Source organism: Coregonus clupeaformis, chromosome 34 (genome assembly GCF_020615455.1).
Source record: "Coregonus clupeaformis isolate EN_2021a chromosome 34, ASM2061545v1, whole genome shotgun sequence".
NCBI lineage: Eukaryota > Metazoa > Chordata > Actinopteri > Salmoniformes > Salmonidae > Coregonus > Coregonus clupeaformis.
In genome coordinates, this window is record NC_059225.1 from 11,186,093 (window position 1) to 11,206,843 (window position 20,751).

Here is a 20,751-nt window from a genome sequence, read left to right on the forward strand (position 1 = left end):
ATACCCATAAAACCCTGCAGGTCATCTCTAGCTGACACCTTTAATACCCATAAAACCCTGCACGTCATCTCTAGCTGACACCTTTAATACCCATAAAACCCTGCAGGTCATCTCTAGCTGACACCTTTAATACCCGTAAAACCCTGCACGTCATCTCTAGCTGACACCTTTAATACCCATAAAACCCTGCAGGTCATCTCTAGCTGACACCTTTAATACCCATAAAACCCTGCAGGTCATCTCTAGCTGACACCTTTAATACCCATAAAACCCTGCACGTCATCTCTAGCTGACACCTTTAATACCCATAAAACCCTGCACGTCATCTCTAGCTGACACCTTTAATACCCATAAAACCCTGCAGGTCATCTCTAGCTGACACCTTTAATACCCATAAAACCCTGCACGTCATCTCTAGCTGACACCTTTAATACCCATAAAACCCTGCACGTCATCTCTAGCTGACACCTTTAATACCCATAAAACCCCTGCAGGTCATCTCTAGCTGACACCTTTAATACCCATAAAACCCTGCAGGTCATCTCTAGCTGACACCTTTAATACCCATAAAACCCTGCACGTCATCTCTAGCTGACACCTTTAATACCCATAAAACCCTGCAGGTCATCTCTAGCTGACACCTTTAATACCCATAAAACCCTGCACGTCATCTCTAGCTGACACCTTTAATACCCATAAAACCCTGCAGGTCATCTCTAGCTGACACCTTTAATACCCATAAAACCCTGCAGGTCATCTCTAGCTGACACCTTTAATACCCATAAAACCCTGCAGGTCATCTCTAGCTGACACCTTTAATACCCATAAAACCCTGCAGGTCATCTCTAGCTGACACCTTTAATACCCATAAAACCCTGCACGTCATCTCTAGCTGACACCTTTAATACCCATAAAACCCTGCACGTCATCTCTAGCTGACACCTTTAATACCCATAAAACCCTGCACGTCATCTCTAGCTGACACCTTTAATACCCATAAAACCCTGCACGTCATCTCTAGCTGACACCTTTAATACCCATAAAACCCTGCAGGTCATCTCTAGCTGACACCTTTAATACCCATAAAACCCTGCACGTCATCTCTAGCTGACACCTTTAATACCCATAAAACCCTGCACGTCATCTCTAGCTGACACCTTTAATACCCATAAAACCCTGCACGTCATCTCTAGCTGACACCTTTAATACCCATAAAACCCTGCACGTCATCTCTAGCTGACACCTTTAATACCCATAAAACCCTGCAGGTCATCTCTAGCTGACACCTTTAATACCCATAAAACCCTGCAGGTCATCTCTAGCTGACACCTTTAATACCCATAAAACCCTGCACGTCATCTCTAGCTGACACCTTTAATACCCATAAAACCCTGCAGGTCATCTCTAGCTGACACCTTTAATACCCATAAAACCCTGCAGGTCATCTCTAGCTGACACCTTTGCTAACATGTATTGTGTCAATTTAAAACATGCACAAGACAGTTCACAGAATTATCAATTTAAAGACATTTAGTCAATTTATTAATTACTAAATTTAGCTAACATTAGATAGTTCATCCAGAGATGACCTTTGCCTTGATTCGGCAGTCTCGTCCAGATCATCATGGCATTTGTAGTATGATAGGCACATTAGCAGCTAATTAGCGTTTCATTTTTGGGGGGTAAATACAGGTGAATATATTGAATGTCACGCCAGGGTAAGCCTACACGAAACACAGCTTTTATTTTGTGTTTCTAACATCCCCTATGGGAAAAATGAATGGTGGAAAAACGATTGGAACCATTTCCTTGTTTGACTGCTAGAGCACTTTCGATACACCCACCCCTTTTCACACGCCCACTATTTTCCGTTCAAAACACCCACTCACCCATACTCTGGCTGCAGCTACTTCTCTTCTTTTATAAACTCAATGCTTCAATGTTTATATCAATGATACAGTATACAGTGGTGTTCTAGCAGTGTCTGAATCCTGGCTTAGGAAGGCCACCAAAAATTCAGAAATGTCCATCCCCAACTACAACATTTTCCGTCTCCGGGGGTGGGGTTGCAATCTACTGTAGAGATAGCCTGCAGAGCTCTATCGTACTATCCAGGTCTGTGCCCAAACAGTTTGAGCTTCTACTTCTAAGAATCCACCTTTCCAGAAATAAGTCTCTCACTGTTGCCACTTGCTACAGACCCCCCTCAGCCCCCAGTTGTGCCCTGGAGACCATATGTGAATTGCTTGCCCCCCCATCTATCCTCAGAGTTCGTACTGCTTGGTGACCTAAACTGGGATATGCTTAACACCCCGGCCGTCCTACAATCTAAACTAGATGCCCTCAATCTCACACAAATTATCAAGGAACCTACCAGGTACAACCCTAAATCCATAAACATGGGCAACCTCATAGATGATATCCTGACTAATTTACCCTCTAAATATACCTCCGCGGTCTTCAACCAGGATCTCAGCGATCACTGCCTCATTGCCTGCGTCCGTAATGGGTCCACGGTCAAACGACCACCACTCATCACTGTCAAACGCTCCCTAAAACACTTCAGCAAGCAGGACTTTCTAATTGACCTGGCCTGGGTATCCTGGATGAATATTGACCTCATTCCGTCAGAAGAGGATGCCTGGATGTTCTTCAAAAGTGCTTTCCTCTCCATCTTAAATAAGCATGCCCCATTCAAAAAATTCAGAACTAAGAACAGATATAGCCCCTGGTTCACCCCAGACTTGACTGCCCTTGACCAGCACAAAAACATCCTGTGGCGTACTGCATTAGCATCGAACAACCCCCGCGATATGCAACTTTTCAGGGAAGTCAGGAACCAATATACACAATCAGTTAGGAAAGCAAAGGCTAGCTTTTTCAAACAGAACTCCAAAAAGTTTTAGGACACTGTAAAGTCCATGGAGAATAAGAACACCTCCTCCAGGCTGCCCACTGCACTGAGGCTAGGAAACACTGTCACCACCGATAAATCTACGATAATCGAGAATTTCAATAAGCATTTTGCTACGGCTGGCCGTGCTTTCCACCTGGATACCCCTACCCCCGGCCACCAGCTCTGCACCCTTCGCTGCAACTTGCCCATGCCCCCCCCGCTTCTCCTTCACCCAAATTCAGATAGATGATGTACTGAAAGAGCTGCTAAATCTGGACCCCTACAAATCAGCTGGGCTAGACAATCTGGACCCTTTCTTACTAAAATTAGCAGCCGAAATTGTCGCAACCCCTATTACTAGCCTGTTCAACCTCTCTTTCGTATCGTCTGAGATCCCCAGAGATTGGAAAGCTTCCGCGGTCATCCCCCTCTTCAAAGGGGGTTAGACTCTAGATCCAAACTGTTACAGACCTATATCCATCCTGCCCTGCCATTCAAAAGTATTTGAAAGCCAAGTTAACAAACCGATCACCAACCATTTCGAATCCCACCGTACCTTCTCCGCTATGCAATCTGGTTTCCGAGCTGGTCATGGGTGCACCTCAGCCACGCTCAAGGTCCTAAATGATATAATAACCGCGATCGATAAAAGACAGTACTGTGCAGCCGTCTTCATCGACCTGGCCAAGGCTTTTGACTCTGACAATCACCGCATTCTTATTGGCAGACTAAATAGCCTTGGTTTCTGCCTCGCCTGGTTCACCAACTACTTCTCAGAGTTCAATGTGTCAAATCGGGGGGCCAGTTGTCTGGACCTCTGGCAGTCTCTATGGGGGTGCCAAAGGGTTCAATTCTCGGGCCGACTCTATTCTCTGTGTATATCAATGATGTCACTCTTGCTGCTGGTGACTCTCAGATCCACCTCTATGCAGATGACACCATTTTTTATACATCTGGCCCTTACTGGACGCTGTGTTAACAAACCTCCAAATGAGCTTCAATGCCATACAACACTCCTTCCGTGGCATCCAACTGCTCTTAAACGCTAGTAAAACTAAATGCATGCTCTTCAACCGAACGCTGCTGGCACCCGCCCACCCGACTAGAATCACCACTCTTGACAGGTCTGACCTAGAGTATGTGGACAACCACAAATACCTAGGTGTCTGGTTAGACTGTAAACTCTCCTTCCAGACTCACATTAAGCATCTCCAATCCAAAGTTAAATCTAGAATCGGCTTCCGATTTCACAACAAAGCCTCCTTCACTCATGCTGCCCTCGTAAAACTGACTATCCTACCGATCCTTGACTTCGGCAATGTCGTTTACAAAATAGCTTCCAACACTCTACTCAGCAAATTGGATGTAGTCTATCACAGTGCCATCCGTTTTGTCACCAAAGCCCCATATACTACCCACCATTGTGACCTGTACGCTCTCGTTGGCTGGCCCTCACTACATATTCGTCGCCAAACCCACTGGCTCCAGGTCATCTATAAATCACTTCTAGGCAAATCCCCGCCTTATCTTAGATCATTGGTCAATATAGCAACACCCACCCGTAGTATGCGTTCCAGCAGGTATATCTCACTGGTCATCCCCAAAGCCAACACCTCCTTTGGCCGCCATTCCTTCCAGTTCTCTGCTGCCAATGACTGGAACGAACTGCAAAAATCTCTGAAGCTGGAGACTCTTATCTCCCTCACTAACTTTAAGCATCAGTTGTCAGAGCACCTTACCGATCACTGCACCTGTACACAGCCCATCTGTAATTAGCCCACCCAACTACCTCATCCCCATATTGTTATTTATTTTGCTCATTTGCACCCCAGTATCTCTATTTGCACATCATCTATCACTCCAGTGTTAATACTAAATTGTAATTATTTTGCACTATGGCCTATTTATTGCCTTACCTCCATAACTTACTACATTTGCACACACTGTATATATATTTTCTGTTGTATTTTTGACTGTTTTGTTTACCCCATATGTAACTCTGTGTTGTTGTTGTTTTTATCGCACTGCTTTGCTTTATCTTGGCCAGGTCGCAGTTGTAAATGAGAACTTGTTCTCAACTGGCTTACCTGGTTAAATAAAGGTGAAATAAAAAATTAAATTAAATTAAAAGTAGTTTTATGGGTATCTGTACTTTACAATTTATATTTGACAACTTTTACTTTTACTTCACTACATTCCTAAAGAAAATATTGTACTTTTTACTCCATATATTTTCCCTGACAACCCAAAGTACTTTTACTTGTAAAAGTGAAAGTCACCCAGTAAAATACTACTTGAATAAAAGTCTAAAAGTATTTGGTTTTAAATATACTTAAATATCAAAAGTAAATGTAATTGCTCAAATAAACGTAAGTATCAAAAGTAGAAGTAAAAGTATAAATCAAATTATATTATATTAAGCAAAGCAGACGGCACCATTTTTTGTTTTTAAAATTTACGGATAGCCAGGGTCACACTCCAACACTCAGACATTATTTACAAAATATGCATTTGTGTTTAGTGAGTCCGCCAGACCATAGGTAGTAGGGATGACCACGTGTTCTCTTAATAAGTGTGTGAATTTCGCCATTTTCCTGTATCTATACTTCTTCTCAAGTATGACAATTGGGTACTTTTTCCACCACTGACAGTATATAAACCCTGGATTGCTGATGCTATGTATTGGCCATTGAGAGGCTTTGAAGCCACATATTGGCCGTATTGGCCCTCCCCAGTAGGAGCAGTCCTCCATAGGAATTAATGGAATTCTACAGTATTTCAATTAAATGTTTCAAGGACAAAATTACATGTATTTAAGTATTTTTTTGTTGTTGTAGTGGGGCAGTAACATTAGTAATCTCAAAACAATTATACTTTAAGGAAAATGTTTTCATGTATTTTATTTGTATGTTTATCGCACATAATATAATTTAAAAGTATGCATTAAGGTGTCTATAATAGAGTAGACATTAATAAATGCATTTCTGGAGCTTCCAAAATATTTTTTACAATGGTGAGAGTGGCAAAATGGAGGTGCTGTGGCTTGAAGACAGCGACCACAAATAGTAATCTAGTGTTTATAAATCAGGGGCCAGGGTTCCTGTCGAGAAGCAAGGTTTCCACTGATCCTACAGTTTTGCTTTGGTACTGCAGTTTAACTGATGCCCTGCCCAGAAAGACAATTTCCATAGACAACCACATAGATTAATCAGATTTTGAAAATTGCTAATAAGACACTTTAGTCATCACCTTTGTGCACAAAACATAAATTTAATTATTCAAATAATTGTTACTGAGGCCGATTTCTTTTTCTTTCATGCCTCACAGCTGAGGATATTAACATTTTATATTCATCCAAAACATGATATCTGTGACTACCTTATTGCAATATAGTTTAGACACATCAAACAAAGCTGCTTCATGCCTTGTCATTGTGCTGAATAATTTCAGACAGCTGAGCATCTTTGTCAGGCATGTTTATCTCAGCAGTACAAAATGCCCATAAATGTTATAGTATTAATGCCTTTCCAAAGTTAGATGGGCCTACTGTAGCTAGTTGTTCGTGTTGTCATCTGCCAAACACAGAGCTGAATCTCCAAACAGCAAGTGAGAAGTTAGCAGCTGCTTTGATTGATTTGTTATTTTGTACTCTGAAGAGTTGTGTTCCGACGGGATGTAGTGATGGGTCGTTCGCGAACGAACGGCTCTTTATAAACAGATCTTTTTGGTGAACGTCGGTAACCGAATCGCATCGGTGAAAGAGCCGTTCATTTGGCACCCTGATTTGCATACTGCTAGTATTTTTATTTTATTTTTTTGTAGCTGAGAACGTTTTTCTGCAGATAAGTTACAAAATACTTATAAATGGTGGAGAGCGCCTCAATCTGGTCCACGCTGATTATTTTTTTTGGGTGCGTTTTTGTATTATTATTGAATATTAATTTGGCCAGGTAAATGTATTTGAACGCGCATTTCACGATCTGACATAATGGTAGCCTACCTTCTGTGCTTAACATTGGAGATTTGCAATTTTGTTCCTGGTTCTAGTTCGATATTGAAGCATTTTGAACGAATAGCCGTTTGGGAGCAAAATGAGCCGGCTCTTTAATGTGAAAGGAACCAAATGAGCCGGCTCTTTAATGTGAAAGGAACCAAATGAGCCGGCTCTTTAATGTGAAAGGAACCAAATGAGCCGGCTCTTTAATGTGAAAGGAACCAAATGAGCGGCTCACAGAAAAGACTCGAAAGGGAAGTTCATCACCTTTTAGCTGCATTCAACCATAAAGTCGCTGTCCGAAGGCACCGAACCGATTTGACCTTTTAACATGACACAGGCGACTGCCGATTGACTGATCTACAAATCACCTTGCATCATAAATAAGTCATTATTTGTAGATCAGTTAAACAGTTCACCCATGAGACACTGCGGGGTTGATCCTCTCCCATGATACACTGCGGTGTTGATCCTCTCCCATGATACACTGCGGTGTTGATCCTCTCCCATGATACACTGCGGGGTTGAACCTCTCCAACTCGGCCATTACATTCATACAGCGCTCAGCTACGGTGCGCAGATCACAGGTAGGTAAGTCCTCCGTATGTTGCTTATTCTAAACTATATTGTGTTATATTTTATTAACGGTGGCATGTAGTAAATCTCTGGGAATCGATAAACAACCGATGTTGTGGTCCTCTGTAACTCAGCTGGTAGAGCACGGCGCTTGTAACGCCAAGGTAGTGGGTTCGATCCCCGGGACCACCCATACACAAAAAAAAAAAATGTATGCACGCATGACTGTAAGTCGCTTTGGATAAAAGCGTCTGCTAAATGGCATATTATTATTATTATTTTAGCTCACCAAACGGCCTGGAAATCGCAAGGTTAGCTATCTAGTTTGCTAACTAACGTTTTAAATTGAGATAGCTAGCTTGTTAGTTAGCTAATGAACGTGTACTAGTAGCCTACGGGTGTCGTTCTCTAGCTAGTTGGCGTATAAACCAGCTTGATAAAACATTCGTATCATATGTATTATTTTGCTAGTTAGGTAACAAACTGGGAGGAACGCCATGGAGTCAGAACCAGGTCAGTCAACAACAGCGAAGGAAACATTGTATATCATGTCACGGCGGATATCTCCATTTAGCAGCATGCTATGTGTTCACACCCCAACACAAATGAACCATGCAAACATGGCTCAATACTTAGCAGGAGCTACAGACAATATCCTAAGTGAAAGTATACTTAGCAGAAGCTACAGACAATATCCTAAGTGAAAGTATACTTAGCAGAAGCTACAGACAATATCCTAAGTGAAAGTATACTTAGCAGAAGCTACAGACAATATCCTAAGTGAAAGTATACTTAGCAGAAGCTACAGACAATATCCTAAGTGAAAGTATACTTAGCAGAAGCTACAGACAATATCCTAAGTGAAAGTGAAAGTAGAAAATACATCATAGCTACTAGGTCAACAGCTCATTAATAGATGCTAACTACCTTTAGCGCCTATTGACGATAGTATTTTCCGGCGGTGGAGTTTAGTTGAGTGGCCCGACGCTTGCTCTAAATCTTGACGTTAACCCGCATCGCTTGCGGTACGGTTTGGAAACATAAGGAACGTGTCTTTAATATCAGCGAGTAATAATAATAAAAATAAGGTTAAATTACTACAGCTTTTTATAGGGTAAGGGTTCCCACACGGGAACCGTTGACTACCTGTGGTGACTACCTGTGGTAATTAGCGTTCTGCATCTCCGAACACCTGTGTGGAAACGGAAGATGGATACCACAAATGCGTTGTCACTGAAATACTGTCGGCTGCAAATGTTAAAACCGTGTACAGTAAGTGTGTATTTTGCATTTGGGAAATTATTTTTGATGCAATATGAAAGTGGTGTTCCTGACCGCAATTTAGAATCAATTTATGTTTAGATTGAGTTTTTGGCTGCCGGAGCCAATTCGCCTCTAAACAGAACATGTAAGGTCCTTGGACTATAAGGAGTAACGTTAGTCCATTATTGGGCTCGGGTCAACAATGACAATGTGATCAAAAACATTTGTCCAGTTCAAAAAGGGCATTTGGTGTCCTGTAACTTGGCAAAGTGTCTAAGCTACCAATCTAGCACACATTCAATAGGCTATGGACTAGTTAAATACTTTGTGGGTCCTCATCATGTGGGTCATGTATTTTGGGTGGGGTGTTGTCACTGTGTCCCAGTCAAGCATGTCACAAAATGTGAGCTAAACAGCCAAGCTGGCTTTGTGTTCAGTCTGTCTGGTCAGTTGGAGGCGAAAGAAACACGCACCTATTTATTGCCCCCCCTGTAGCTCAGTTGGTAGAGCATGGCGCTTGCATCGCCAGGGTTCCCACGGGGGGCCAGTATGAAAAATGTATGCACTCACTAATTGTAAGTCGCTCTGGATAAGACCGTCTGCTAAATGACTAAAATATCAATTGGATCACACACAAAAAAATACAAAAAATAATATTTAGGCGAGGTGCTGGCTAACGGAGTAGAACACTTGAAAAAGAAAAGGACACTCTAGGAGCGCAGATGCAATAATTTAATAACCTAACAACCAACGTTTCGACAGACAAGCTGTCTTCATCAGTCATCGGTCCCTGCAGTGGGAGTCCCCCACATTTAATTTTCCTTTGCCATTTGTTACTTGTCTTGTTGGCTAAATCACTAGCCTATGCATAGGCAGTGTGTGAGTTTCAAGTTTGGGGAAGCACATTTTCACCATAAAAATGCACCTTTATAATAAAGTAGTCCATGCATCATCGCATTTGCAGATTTATGTAAGATAGCCTACTATTCGTAATGTGAGGAGTAGATTGGATAGTCATCATTTTAGGCTAATAATGTAACTCAATCACTGTTTGCAAAAAAGACCGTTCAATGCATGTCTGAGCTCGTGTAGCTTAGAGGCCTGGCTATTGGCTATATCAGATACGTTTCTTTCTTTGCACGGGAAAAAACACATTTCATGCAATTCTACTAGACTTTATATGACTGGAGACATTAGCAGGATCTTTTTTAATAGGCCAAATTACAGGGTAGCCTACTCTGACACTGACAAACAGATCAATAAAAATGATGTTGTCCACATAATAGGTTTACGAGAAGAGGAGAGACAAATAGAATATGACATCCATATAAACTGGAGGAGGAAATTACTGTCCAAAAACTAACTTTTAAGTGACACTGACCCAACAATGATAAAGAGTGAATATCCCAGTGTGTACTCAGCGGGGATCTGGCCGATGCTCTACGCTGATGCCATTAAGACAGGCTATAGCCCTACTGTTGTTCGTTCAATTAAGTTGAGCATTTTGATAACTAAAAGACAGATTAGTATTTTCATTGTCTTCTCTTTACAGCAATAGCTATTTGCTTTCCAAACCATTCTTTCCCGCGATTTGAATTTTGAAATATTGCGATATGCCTAGCTGGGCTTCTATACTTTTCACTGACAGTCGCAACTCAACAATCATCTGGCCAAATTGTGCGCTGCCTTTCCTTCCGACTGTAGGCAATGCGATTTAAAACAATCCAAAACATATGTTTTTGTTAAGGCTAGGGGAAGCTAATGGAAAACAATCCAAAACATATGTTTTTGTTAAGGCTAGGGGAAGCTAATGGAAAACAATCCAAAACATATGTTTTTGTTAAGGCTAGGGGAAGCTAATGGAAAACAATCCAAAACATATGTTTTTGTTAAGGCTAGGGGAAGCTAATGGAAAACAATCCAAAACATATGTTTTTGTTAAGGCTAGGGGAAGCTAATGATGCTCTGGGGCCAAATCATGCTTTAGTAGCCTATTTTGAATGATTTAATTTATTTCTGTATAGACAGGAGTAGGCTAATTAGGCAATTCCATTCACTTAGGGAAAGCTTAGCTTCCCCTAGCCTTATGGACGAGCCGCCTCTGAGCCTATGTCGATCTACACTACTTAGCCAAAAGTATGTGGACATCTGCTCGTCGAACATCTCATTCCAAAATCAGGGGCATTAATATGGAGTTGGTCCCCCCCTTTGCTGCTATAACAGCCTCCACTCTTCTGGGAAGGCTTTCCACTAGATGTTGGAACATTACTGAGAGGACTTGCTTCCATTTAGCCGCAAGAGCATTAGTGAGGTCGGGCACTGATGTTGGGCGATTAGGCCTGGCTCGCAGTCGGCGTTCCAATTTATCCCAAAGGTGTTCGATGGGATTGAGGTCAGGGCTCTGCCACAAAGTTGGAAGCACAGAATTGTCTAGAATGTCATTGTATGCTGCAACGTAAAAATGTCCCTTCACTGGAACTAAGGGGCCTAGCCCGAACCATGAAAAACTGCCCCAGACCATTATTCTTCCTCCACCAAACTTTACAGTTGGCATTATGCATTGGATAGGTAGTGTTCTCCTGGCGTCCGCCAAACCTAGATTTGTCAGTCGGACTGCCAGATGGTGTGCTTCATTCTATAGCTACATTTTCATACTGGCCCCCCGTGGGAATTGAACCCACAGCCCTGGCGTTGCAAACGCCATGCTCTACCAACTGAGCTACATCCCTGCCGGCCATTCCCTACCCTGGACGACGCTGGCTAATTGTGCGCCGCCCCATGGGTCTCCTGGTCGTGGCCGGCTACGACAGAGTCTGGATTCGAACCAGGATCTCTAGTGGCACAGCTAGCACTGCGATGCAGGGCCTTACACCACTGCGCCACTCGGGAGACTATTGACACATCAACCAGGATCAAGGGGCAAGGCAATTAGAACAGGGAGGTGTGCTCCCCCCCCAATATAAATGGAAATAAAAAAGACCACTTAACCATCACTTACACTTGACCCTCCCCCCGTCTAGCTCTGACTACTGACAGCTACGTTATTGAAGAAAAATGTACTTTCTATGCCTGTGATATGTGGTTGTCCCACCTAGCTATCTTAAGATGAATGCACTAACTGTAAGTCACTCTGGATAAGAGCATCTGCTAAATTACTAAAATGTACGAATGTGAAGCGTGATTCATCACTCCAGAGAAGGCGTTTCCGCTGCTCCAGAGTCCCAACTCCCTGCAGTCTGTTCTGACCTGCAGTAACAGAGATAATAATAAGAGAAGGGAGATGGTCAAAGAGGATCTACTTTCACATTTAAATGTTCTTACTCATTTCATTGCAGAGAAGTCCCTCTCACAATTAACAGAAGACACTGGTATAGTCAGTGTGATTGCTGCCAGCTGGCTAAGGCAGGGGTAGACTACCCCCACTCATCAAACTGAGAGGCCAGCTTTGTCATTGCCGTCAGCTGGTCCAACACCTGAAATAGCAGAAAGATGTACAACGTTAAAGGAGCCAACATAGTGGTAGTTCAACAGGAAAAAGGGTTGGGCAACACTGGCCTAACATTTTCTCTTCTAAAGATTGTCACACTCATACCATACCTTGAATGCTCCAACTAGCATGTTGCTTGGAAGAGGGCCTCTCTTGCAGTACAGCAGCCTCTGGTGCCTGGAGAGGAGGGTCAGGTTAAAGGTTAAAGGTGTTCATCCTCTCACTAGAGAACGCAGCCGGAGGTCCCAACACACTGAAGGCCCCCATAGCTTCTGTCTGGTCTCTCTGTTGTCTGGTTTCTCTGGTCATACCCAGAGACATACCAACCCAGAGACCCAGCAGGAGGCTGTAACATACCAACCCAGAGACCCAGCAGGAGGCTGTAACATACCAACCCAGAGACCCAGCAGGAGGCTATGACATAACAACCCAGAGACCCAGCAGGAGGCTATGACATACCAACCCAGAGACTCAGCAGGAGGCTGTAACATACCAACCCAGAGACCCAGCAGGAGGCTATGACATACCAACCCAGAGACCCAGCAGGAGGCTGTAACATACCAACCCAGAGACCCAGCAGGAGGCTATGACATACCAACCCAGAGACCCAGCAGGAGGCTATGACATACCAACCCAGAGACCCAGCAGGAGGCTGTAACATACCAACCCAGAGACCCAGCAGGAGGCTGTAACATACCAACCCAGAGACCCAGCAGGAGGCTGTAACATACCAACCCAGAGACCCAGCAGGAGGCTGTAACATACCAACCCAGAGACCCAGCAGGAGGCTGTAACATACCAACCCAGAGACCCAGCAGGAGGCTGTAACATACCAACCCAGAGACCCAGCAGGAGGCTATGACATACCAACCCAGAGACTCAGCAGGAGGCTATGACATACCAACCCAGAGACCCAGCAGGAGGCTGTAACATACCAACCCAGAGACCCAGCAGGAGGCTGTAACATACCAACCCAGAGACTCAGCAGGAGGCTGACATACCAACCCAGAGACCCAGCAGGAGGCTATGACATACCAACCCAGAGACCCAGCAGGAGGCTGTAACATACCAACCCAGAGACCCAGCAGGAGGCTATGACATACCAACCCAGAGACTCAGCAGGAGGCTGACATACCAACCCAGAGACCCAGCAGGAGGCTGCGACATACCAACCCAGAGACCCAGCAGGAGGCTGTAACATACCAACCCAGAGACCCAGCAGGAGGCTGTAACATACCAACCCAGAGACCCAGCAGGAGGCTGTAACATACCAACCCAGAGACCCAGCAGGAGGCTGTAACATACCAACCCAGAGACCCAGCAGGAGGCTGTAACATACCAACCCAGAGACCCAGCAGGAGGCTGTAACATACCAACCCAGAGACCCAGCAGGAGGCTATGACATACCAACAGCAAGATAGGAGAGAGGGACTGTGCTTGTCTGTCAGAGAGAGAGGCAAATCGAAGGCATTTCCCCTTACTGAAAGCTCTCTCTCCCCCCCCCCATCTCTCTCCCTCTCGCTCCCCCCTTCTCTCGCTCTTCTCTGCAGGTGTCCAAGTCTGCTCTGTGGTCAGGATGGGGGTGAAGGAGCGTCCCCAGTGCTACTTTGATGTGGAGATCAACAGAGAACCAGGTAAGTCTCATCAACAACCACCCGGTGATGGCTCACTGCCAGACAGTTAGATAACGCTGGGACAGGACTATGCTGCTCTGCTCTGTCATTCTCATTCACGTTTTACATGTAACCTTGGCTAGGCTTGTTGCACTATTCAAAGCTGAGACCAGATTTTTCACCTAGTCGGCTCTGGGATTCCAACCAACAATCTTTCGGTTACTGGCCCAACGCTCTTCACCACTAAGCTACCTGCCACCCACTGAGGGTGATCTGAGTTATTAGAAACACAACAGGATATAAATCATAAAGCCAGAGCTAGACTGCTGATATCAACAGTAATAGTTTTATTGTGCTCCAGATTGGATGCTGTCCAATTGACCGTTTTACTGTAGAATACTGTACAACCTACTGCCTACAGTAGCACCATGGTGGCTGTTTCCATAGGGGAGCATGCTAGGCAGCTGTTGACATGAACATGATCCATGGTCCAAGGTGTTGAGATATTTATTGTCCAAGGTGTTGAGATATGATCCATGGTCCTAGGTGTTGAGATATGATCCATGGTCCAAGTGGTTAAGATATGATCCATGGTCCAAGGTGTTGAGATATTATCCATGGTCCAAGGTGTTGAGATATGATCCATGGTCCAAGTGGTTAAGATATGATCCATGGTCCAAGGTGTTGAGATATTTATTATCCATGGTCCAAGGTGTTGAGATATGGTCCTAGGTGTTGAGATATGATCCATGGTTCAAGTGGTTAAGATATGATCCATGGTCCAAGGTGTTGAGATATTTATTATCCATGGTCCAAGGTGTTGAGATATGATCCATGGTCCTAGGTGTTGAGATATGATCCATGGTACAAGTGGGTGAGATATTATCCATGGTCCAAGGTGTTGAGATATTTATTATCCATGGTCCAAGGTGTTGAGATATGATCCATGGTCCTTGGTGTTGAGATATGATCCATGGTCCAAGGTGTTGAGATATGGTCCAGGGTGTTGAGATATGGTCCAGGGTGTTGAGATATGGTCCAGGGTGTTGAGATATGGTCCAGGGTGTTGAGATATGATCCCTGGTCTAAGTGGTTGAGATATAATCCATGGTCCAAGGTGTGGAGATATGATCCCTGGTCCAAGGTGTTGAGATATGGTCCAAGGTGTTGAGATATGATCCATGGTCCAAGGTGTTGAGATATGATCCATGGTCTAAGGTGTGGAGGTATGATCCCTGGTCCAAGGTGTTGAGATATGGTCCAAGGTGTGGAGATATGATCCATTGTTCAAGGTGTTGAGATATGGTCCAAGTGGTTGAGATATAATCCATGGTCCAAGGTGTTGAGATATTTATTATCCATGGTCCTAGGTGTTGAGATATGGTCCTAGGTGTTGAGATATGGTCCAAGGTGTTGAGATATGATCCATGGTCCAAGGTGAGATATGATCCATGGTCCAAGGTGTTGAGATATGATCCATGGTCCAAGGTGTTGAGATATGATCCATGGTCCAAGGTGTTGAGATATGGTCCAAGTGGGTGAGATATTATCCATGGTCCAAGGTGTTGAGATATGGTCCAAGGTGTTGAGATATTTATTATCCATGGTCCAAGGTGTTGAGATATGATCCATGGGTCAAGGTGTTGAGATATGATCCATGGTGCAAGGTGTTGAGATATGATCCATGGTGCAAGGTGTTGAGATATGGTCCATGGTCCTAGGTGTTGATCCATGGTCCAAGGTGTTGAGATATGATCCATGGTCCAAGGTGTTGAGATATGATCCATGGTCCAAGGTGTTGAGATATGATCCATGGTCCAAGGTGTTGAGATATGTTCCATGGTCCAAGGTGTTGAGATATTATCCATGGTCCAAGGTGTTGAGATATGGTCCTAGGTGTTGAGATATGGTCCAAGGTGTTGAGATATGATCCATGGTCCAAGGTGTTGAGATATGGTCCAAGGTGTTGAGATATTTATTATCCATGGTCCAAGGTGTTGAGATATGGTCCTAGGTTTTGAGATATGGTCCAAGGTGTTGAGATATGATCCATGGTCCAAGGTGTTGAGATATGATCCATGGTCCAAGGTGTTGAGATATGATCCATGGTCCAAGGTGTTGAGATATGGTCCAAGGTGTTGAGATATTTATGATCCATGGTCCAAGGTGTTGAGATATTTATTATCCATGGTCCAAGGTGTTGAGATATTTATTATCCATGGTCCAAGGTGTTGAGATATTTATTATCCATGGTCTAAGGTGTTGAGATATGGTCCATGGTCCTAGGTGTTGAGATATGGTCTAATGTGTTGAGATATGATCCATGGTCCAAGTGGGTGAGATATTATCCATGTTCCAAGGTGTTGAGATATGGTCCAAGGTGTTGAGATATTTATTATCCATGGTCCAAGGTGTTGAGATATGGTCCAAGGTGTTGAGATATGATCCATGGTCCAAGGTGTTGAGATATGATCCATGGTCCAAGGTGTTGAGATATGATCCATGGTCCAAGGTGTTGAGATATTTATTATCCATGGTCTAAGGTGTTGAGATATTATCCATGGTCCAAGGTGTTGAGATATGATCCATGGTCCAAGTGGTTAAGATATGATCCATGGTCCAAGGTGTTGAGATATTTATTATCCATGGTCTAAGGTGTTGAGATATGGTCCATGGTCCAAGGTGTTGAGATATGATCCATGGTCCAAGGTGTTGAGATATGATCCATGGTCCAAGGTGTTGAGATATTTATTATCCATGGTCTAAGGTGTTGAGATATGGTCCATGGTCCTAGGTGTTGAGATATGGTCCTAGGTGTTGAGATATGATCCATGGTCCAAGGTGTTGAGATATGGTCCAAGTGGTTGAGATACGGTCCATGGTCCAAGGTGTTGAGATATGGTCCAGGGTGTTGAGATATGGTCCATGGTGTTGAGATATGGTCCATGGTGTTGAGATATGGTCCAGGGTGTTGAGATATGGTCCAGGGTGTTGAGATATGGTCCAGGGTGTTGAGATATGGTCCAGGGTGTTGAGATATGGTCCAGGGTGTTGAGATATGGTCCAGGGTGTTGAGATATGGTCCAGGGTGTTGAGATATGGTCCAGGGTGTTGAGATATGGTCCAGGGTGTTGAGATATGGTCCAAGGTGTTGAGATATGATCCATGGTCCAAGGTGTTGAGATATGATCCATGGTCCAAGTGGTTGAGATATGATCCCTGGTCCAAGTGGTTGAGATATAATCCATGGTCCAAGGTGTGGAGATATGATCCCTGGTCCAAGGTGTTGAGATATGGTCCAAGGTGTTGCGATATTGTCCAAGGTGTTGAGCTATGGTTCAAGTTGTTGAGCTATGGTCCAAGGTGTTGAGATATTGTCCAAGGTGTTGAGATATAATCCATGGTCCAAGTGGTTGAGATATAATCCATGATCCAAGGTGTTGAGATATGGTCCATGGTGTGGAGATATGATCCATGGTGTGGAGATATGATTCATGGTCCAAGGTGTTGAGCTATGATCCATGGTCCAAGGTGTTGAGATATGATCCATGGTCCAAGGTGTTGAGATATGGTTGAAGGTGTTGAGATATTTATTATCCATGGTCCAAGGTGTTGAGATATGATCCATGGTCCAAGGTGTTGAGATATGGTCCAAGGTGTTGAGATATTTATTGTCCAAGGTGTTGAGATATGATCCATGGTCCTAGGTGTTGAGATATGATCCATGGTCCAATGTGTTTAGATATGGTCCAAGTGGGTGAGATATTATCCATGGTGCAAGGTGTTGAGATATGGTCCAAGGTGTTGAGATATGATCCATGGTCCTAGGTGTTGAGATATGATCCATGGTCCTAGGTGTTGAGATATGATCCATGGTCCAAGGTGTTGAGATATGATCCATGGTCCAAGGTGTTGAGATATGGTCCAAGGTGTTGAGATATGATCCATGGTCCAAGTGGTTGAGATACGATCCATGGTCCAAGGTGTTGAGATATGGTCCAGGGTGTTGAAATATGGTCCAGGGTGTTGAAATATGGTCCAGGGTGTTGAGATATGGTCCAGGGTGTTGAGATATGGTCCAGGGTGTTGAGATATGGTCCAGGGTGTTGAGATATGGTCCAGGCTGTTGAGATATGGTCCAGGCTGTTGAGATATGGTCCAGGCTGTTGAGATATGGTCCAGGCTGTTGAGATATGGTCCAGGGTGTTGAGATATGGTCCAGGGTGTTGAGATATGGTCCATGGTTCAAGGTGTTGAGATATGATCCATGGTCCAAGTGGTTGAGATATGATCCCTGGTCCAAGTGGTTGAGATATAATCCATGGTCCAAGGTGTGGAGATATGATCCCTGGTCCAAGTGGTTGAGATACGATCCATGGTCCAAGGTGTTGAGATATGGTCCAGGGTGTTGAGATATGGTCCAAGGTGTTGAGATATGGTCCAAGGTGTTGAGATATGGTCCAAGGTGTTGCGATATGGTCCAAGGTGTTGCGATATTGTCCAAGGTGTTGCGATATGGTCCAAGGTGTTGCGATATGGTCCAAGGTGTTGAGATATTGTCCAAGGTGTTGAGATATGGTCCAATGTGTTGAGATATGATCCATGGTCCAATGTGTTGAGATATGATCCATGGTCCAAGTGGTTGAGATATAATCCATGATCCAAGGTGTTGAGATATGGTCCAAGGTGTTGAGATATGGTCCATGGTGTGGAGATATGATCCATGGTGTGGAGATATGATTCATGGTCCAAGGTGTTGAGCTATGATCCATGGTCCAAGGTGTTGAGATATGATCCATGGTCCAAGGTGTTGAGATATGGTCGAAGGTGTTGAGATATTTATTATCCATGGTCCAAGGTGTTGAGATATTTATTATCCATGGTCCAAGGTGTTGAGATATGATCCATGGTCCAAGGTGTTGAGATATGATCCATGGTCCAAGGTGTTGAGATATGGTCCAAGGTGTTGAGATATTTATTGTCCAAGGTGTTGAGATATGATCCATGGTCCATGGTGTTGAGATATGATCCATGGTTCAAGGTGTTGAGATATGTTCCATGGTCCAAGGTGTTGAGATATGTTCCATGGTCCAAGGTGTTGAGATATTTATTGTCCAAGGTCCTAGGTGTTGAGATATGATCCATGGTGTTGAGATATGGTCCAGGGTGTTGAGATATGGTCCAGGGTGTTGAGCTATGGTCCAAGGTGTTGAGATATGGTCCATGGTCCAAGGTGTTGAGATATGATCCATGGTTCAAGGTGTTGAGATATGATCCCTGGTCCAAGTGGTGGAGATATAATCCAAGGTGTGGAGATATGATCCCCGGTCCAAGTGGTTGAGATACGATTCATGGTCCAAGGTGTTGAGATATGGTCCAGGGTGTTGAGATATGGTCCAGGGTGTTGAAATATGGTCCAGGGTGTTGAAATATGGTCCAGGGTGTTGAGATATGGTCCAGGGTGTTGAGATATGGTCCAGGGTGTTGAGATATGGTCCAGGGTGTTGAGATATGGTCCAGGGTGTTGAGATATGGTCCAGGGTGTTGAGATATTGTCCAGGGTGTTGAGATATGGTCCAGGGTGTTGAGATATTGTCCAGGGTGTTGAGATATGGTCCAAGGTGTGGAGATATGATCCATGGTCCAAGGTGTTGAGATATGGTCCAAGGTGTTGAGATATGGTCCAAGGTATTGAGATATGGTCCAAGGTGTTGAGATATGATCCATGGTCCAAGGTGTGGAGATATGATCCCTGGTCCAAGGTGTTGAGATATGGTCCAAGGTGTTGAGATATGGTCCAAGGTATTGAGATATGGTCCAAGGTGTTGAGATATGATCCATGGTCCAAGGTGTTGAGATATGGTCCAAGGTGTTGAGATATGATCCATGGTCCAAGGTGTTGAGATATGGTACAAGGTGTTGAGATCAGAATAATACTGATGGGTATAAATGGTCCTAGATGTTTTGAATGCCAGTGATACCTAGGGCCGGGACCATAATCATTAGTATCATAGTAAGAAAACAAAACTCGAAGCGGATTGAACTTCTTTACGAAAGCAGACCCAATGTTAGAAACAAACATCATGTTGTCATCCACAGTCAAATGTATTTATTTTACAAGCTATAGTATACAATATTTTACTTACAGCAGGTTTTTAAAGGACCATTTAGCTGTTTTGTGTATTCATTTTTGCCATGGAAAAAATATTGTGATACTGGGATCGTCCCAGCCCTAGTGAAAACTGCGGTGTTGACATGATTGGTCAGGTGCCATACTGCCATTAGACATATTCATTGGCCAGAGAGACCTGTCAGCCCAGGATATGTTTCAGATTGATTCCTCAGTCAGGCCTAACATTGTTCTGTCTGTTTCAGTTGGACGCATAGTCTATCAACTGTTCTCCGATGTCTGTCCCAAGACTAGCAAAAACTTCCTCAGTTTGTGCACTGGTGAGTATTGACCGGACACAGCAGGTCTGGATGTTTCATCCTGTCTCTGTGTACCCCCCACAGAGAATATTACATGAAGTCTATCTTGTCCTCCATGTTTGAGATGTTATATGAAATGTCCCTGGGATTATTATTATTTTTTAAATCTAACAAAAATATACCCAGTCTATAATGAAGATCCAGTTAGACATGACCTTCAATACCATGAAGACATCTCTCCAGCTGCATGATATGGTGAAAGTCTGTCCCTATCTGAGATAGACTGGTATGCCTTCACCCCGAAACACGTAGTTACGTGTATGATGTATGTTTCACTTATGTACCAGGCATGGCATGTACAGTAGTGGTGTGAACGTTTAAACAAAAAGTAAATGTTCATGTTAAGAAAAAAATCCCTAAACGAAAAACAGTGTTGTCGTACCCCCTCTGTGCAATATTCACAAAACGACCACTAACAGATCCTGATCATACG

General features: G+C 43.8%; 1 protein-coding gene across 4 annotated transcripts in view; it reads left to right on the forward strand.

Annotated features, from left to right (window-relative positions):
• Nucleotides 1-7,414: 7,414 nt before the first annotated feature.
• The window catches only part of nktr (natural killer cell triggering receptor), a 74,986-nt gene continuing 61,649 nt past the window's right edge, over nt 7,415-20,751 (forward strand). For 3 of the 4 annotated variants that reach the window (XM_045210416.1, XM_045210417.1, XM_045210419.1), the window contains exons 1-3: nt 7,419-7,481; nt 13,767-13,850; nt 20,205-20,279. In XM_045210416.1, the coding sequence (XP_045066351.1) occupies nt 13,793-13,850; nt 20,205-20,279 (133 nt within the window). In that variant the 5' untranslated portion in view covers nt 7,419-7,481; nt 13,767-13,792. Of the gene's footprint in view, nt 7,482-13,766; nt 13,851-20,204; nt 20,280-20,751 lie in introns of all 4 variants that reach the window. The other variant, XM_045210418.1, reaches the window with a different exon arrangement.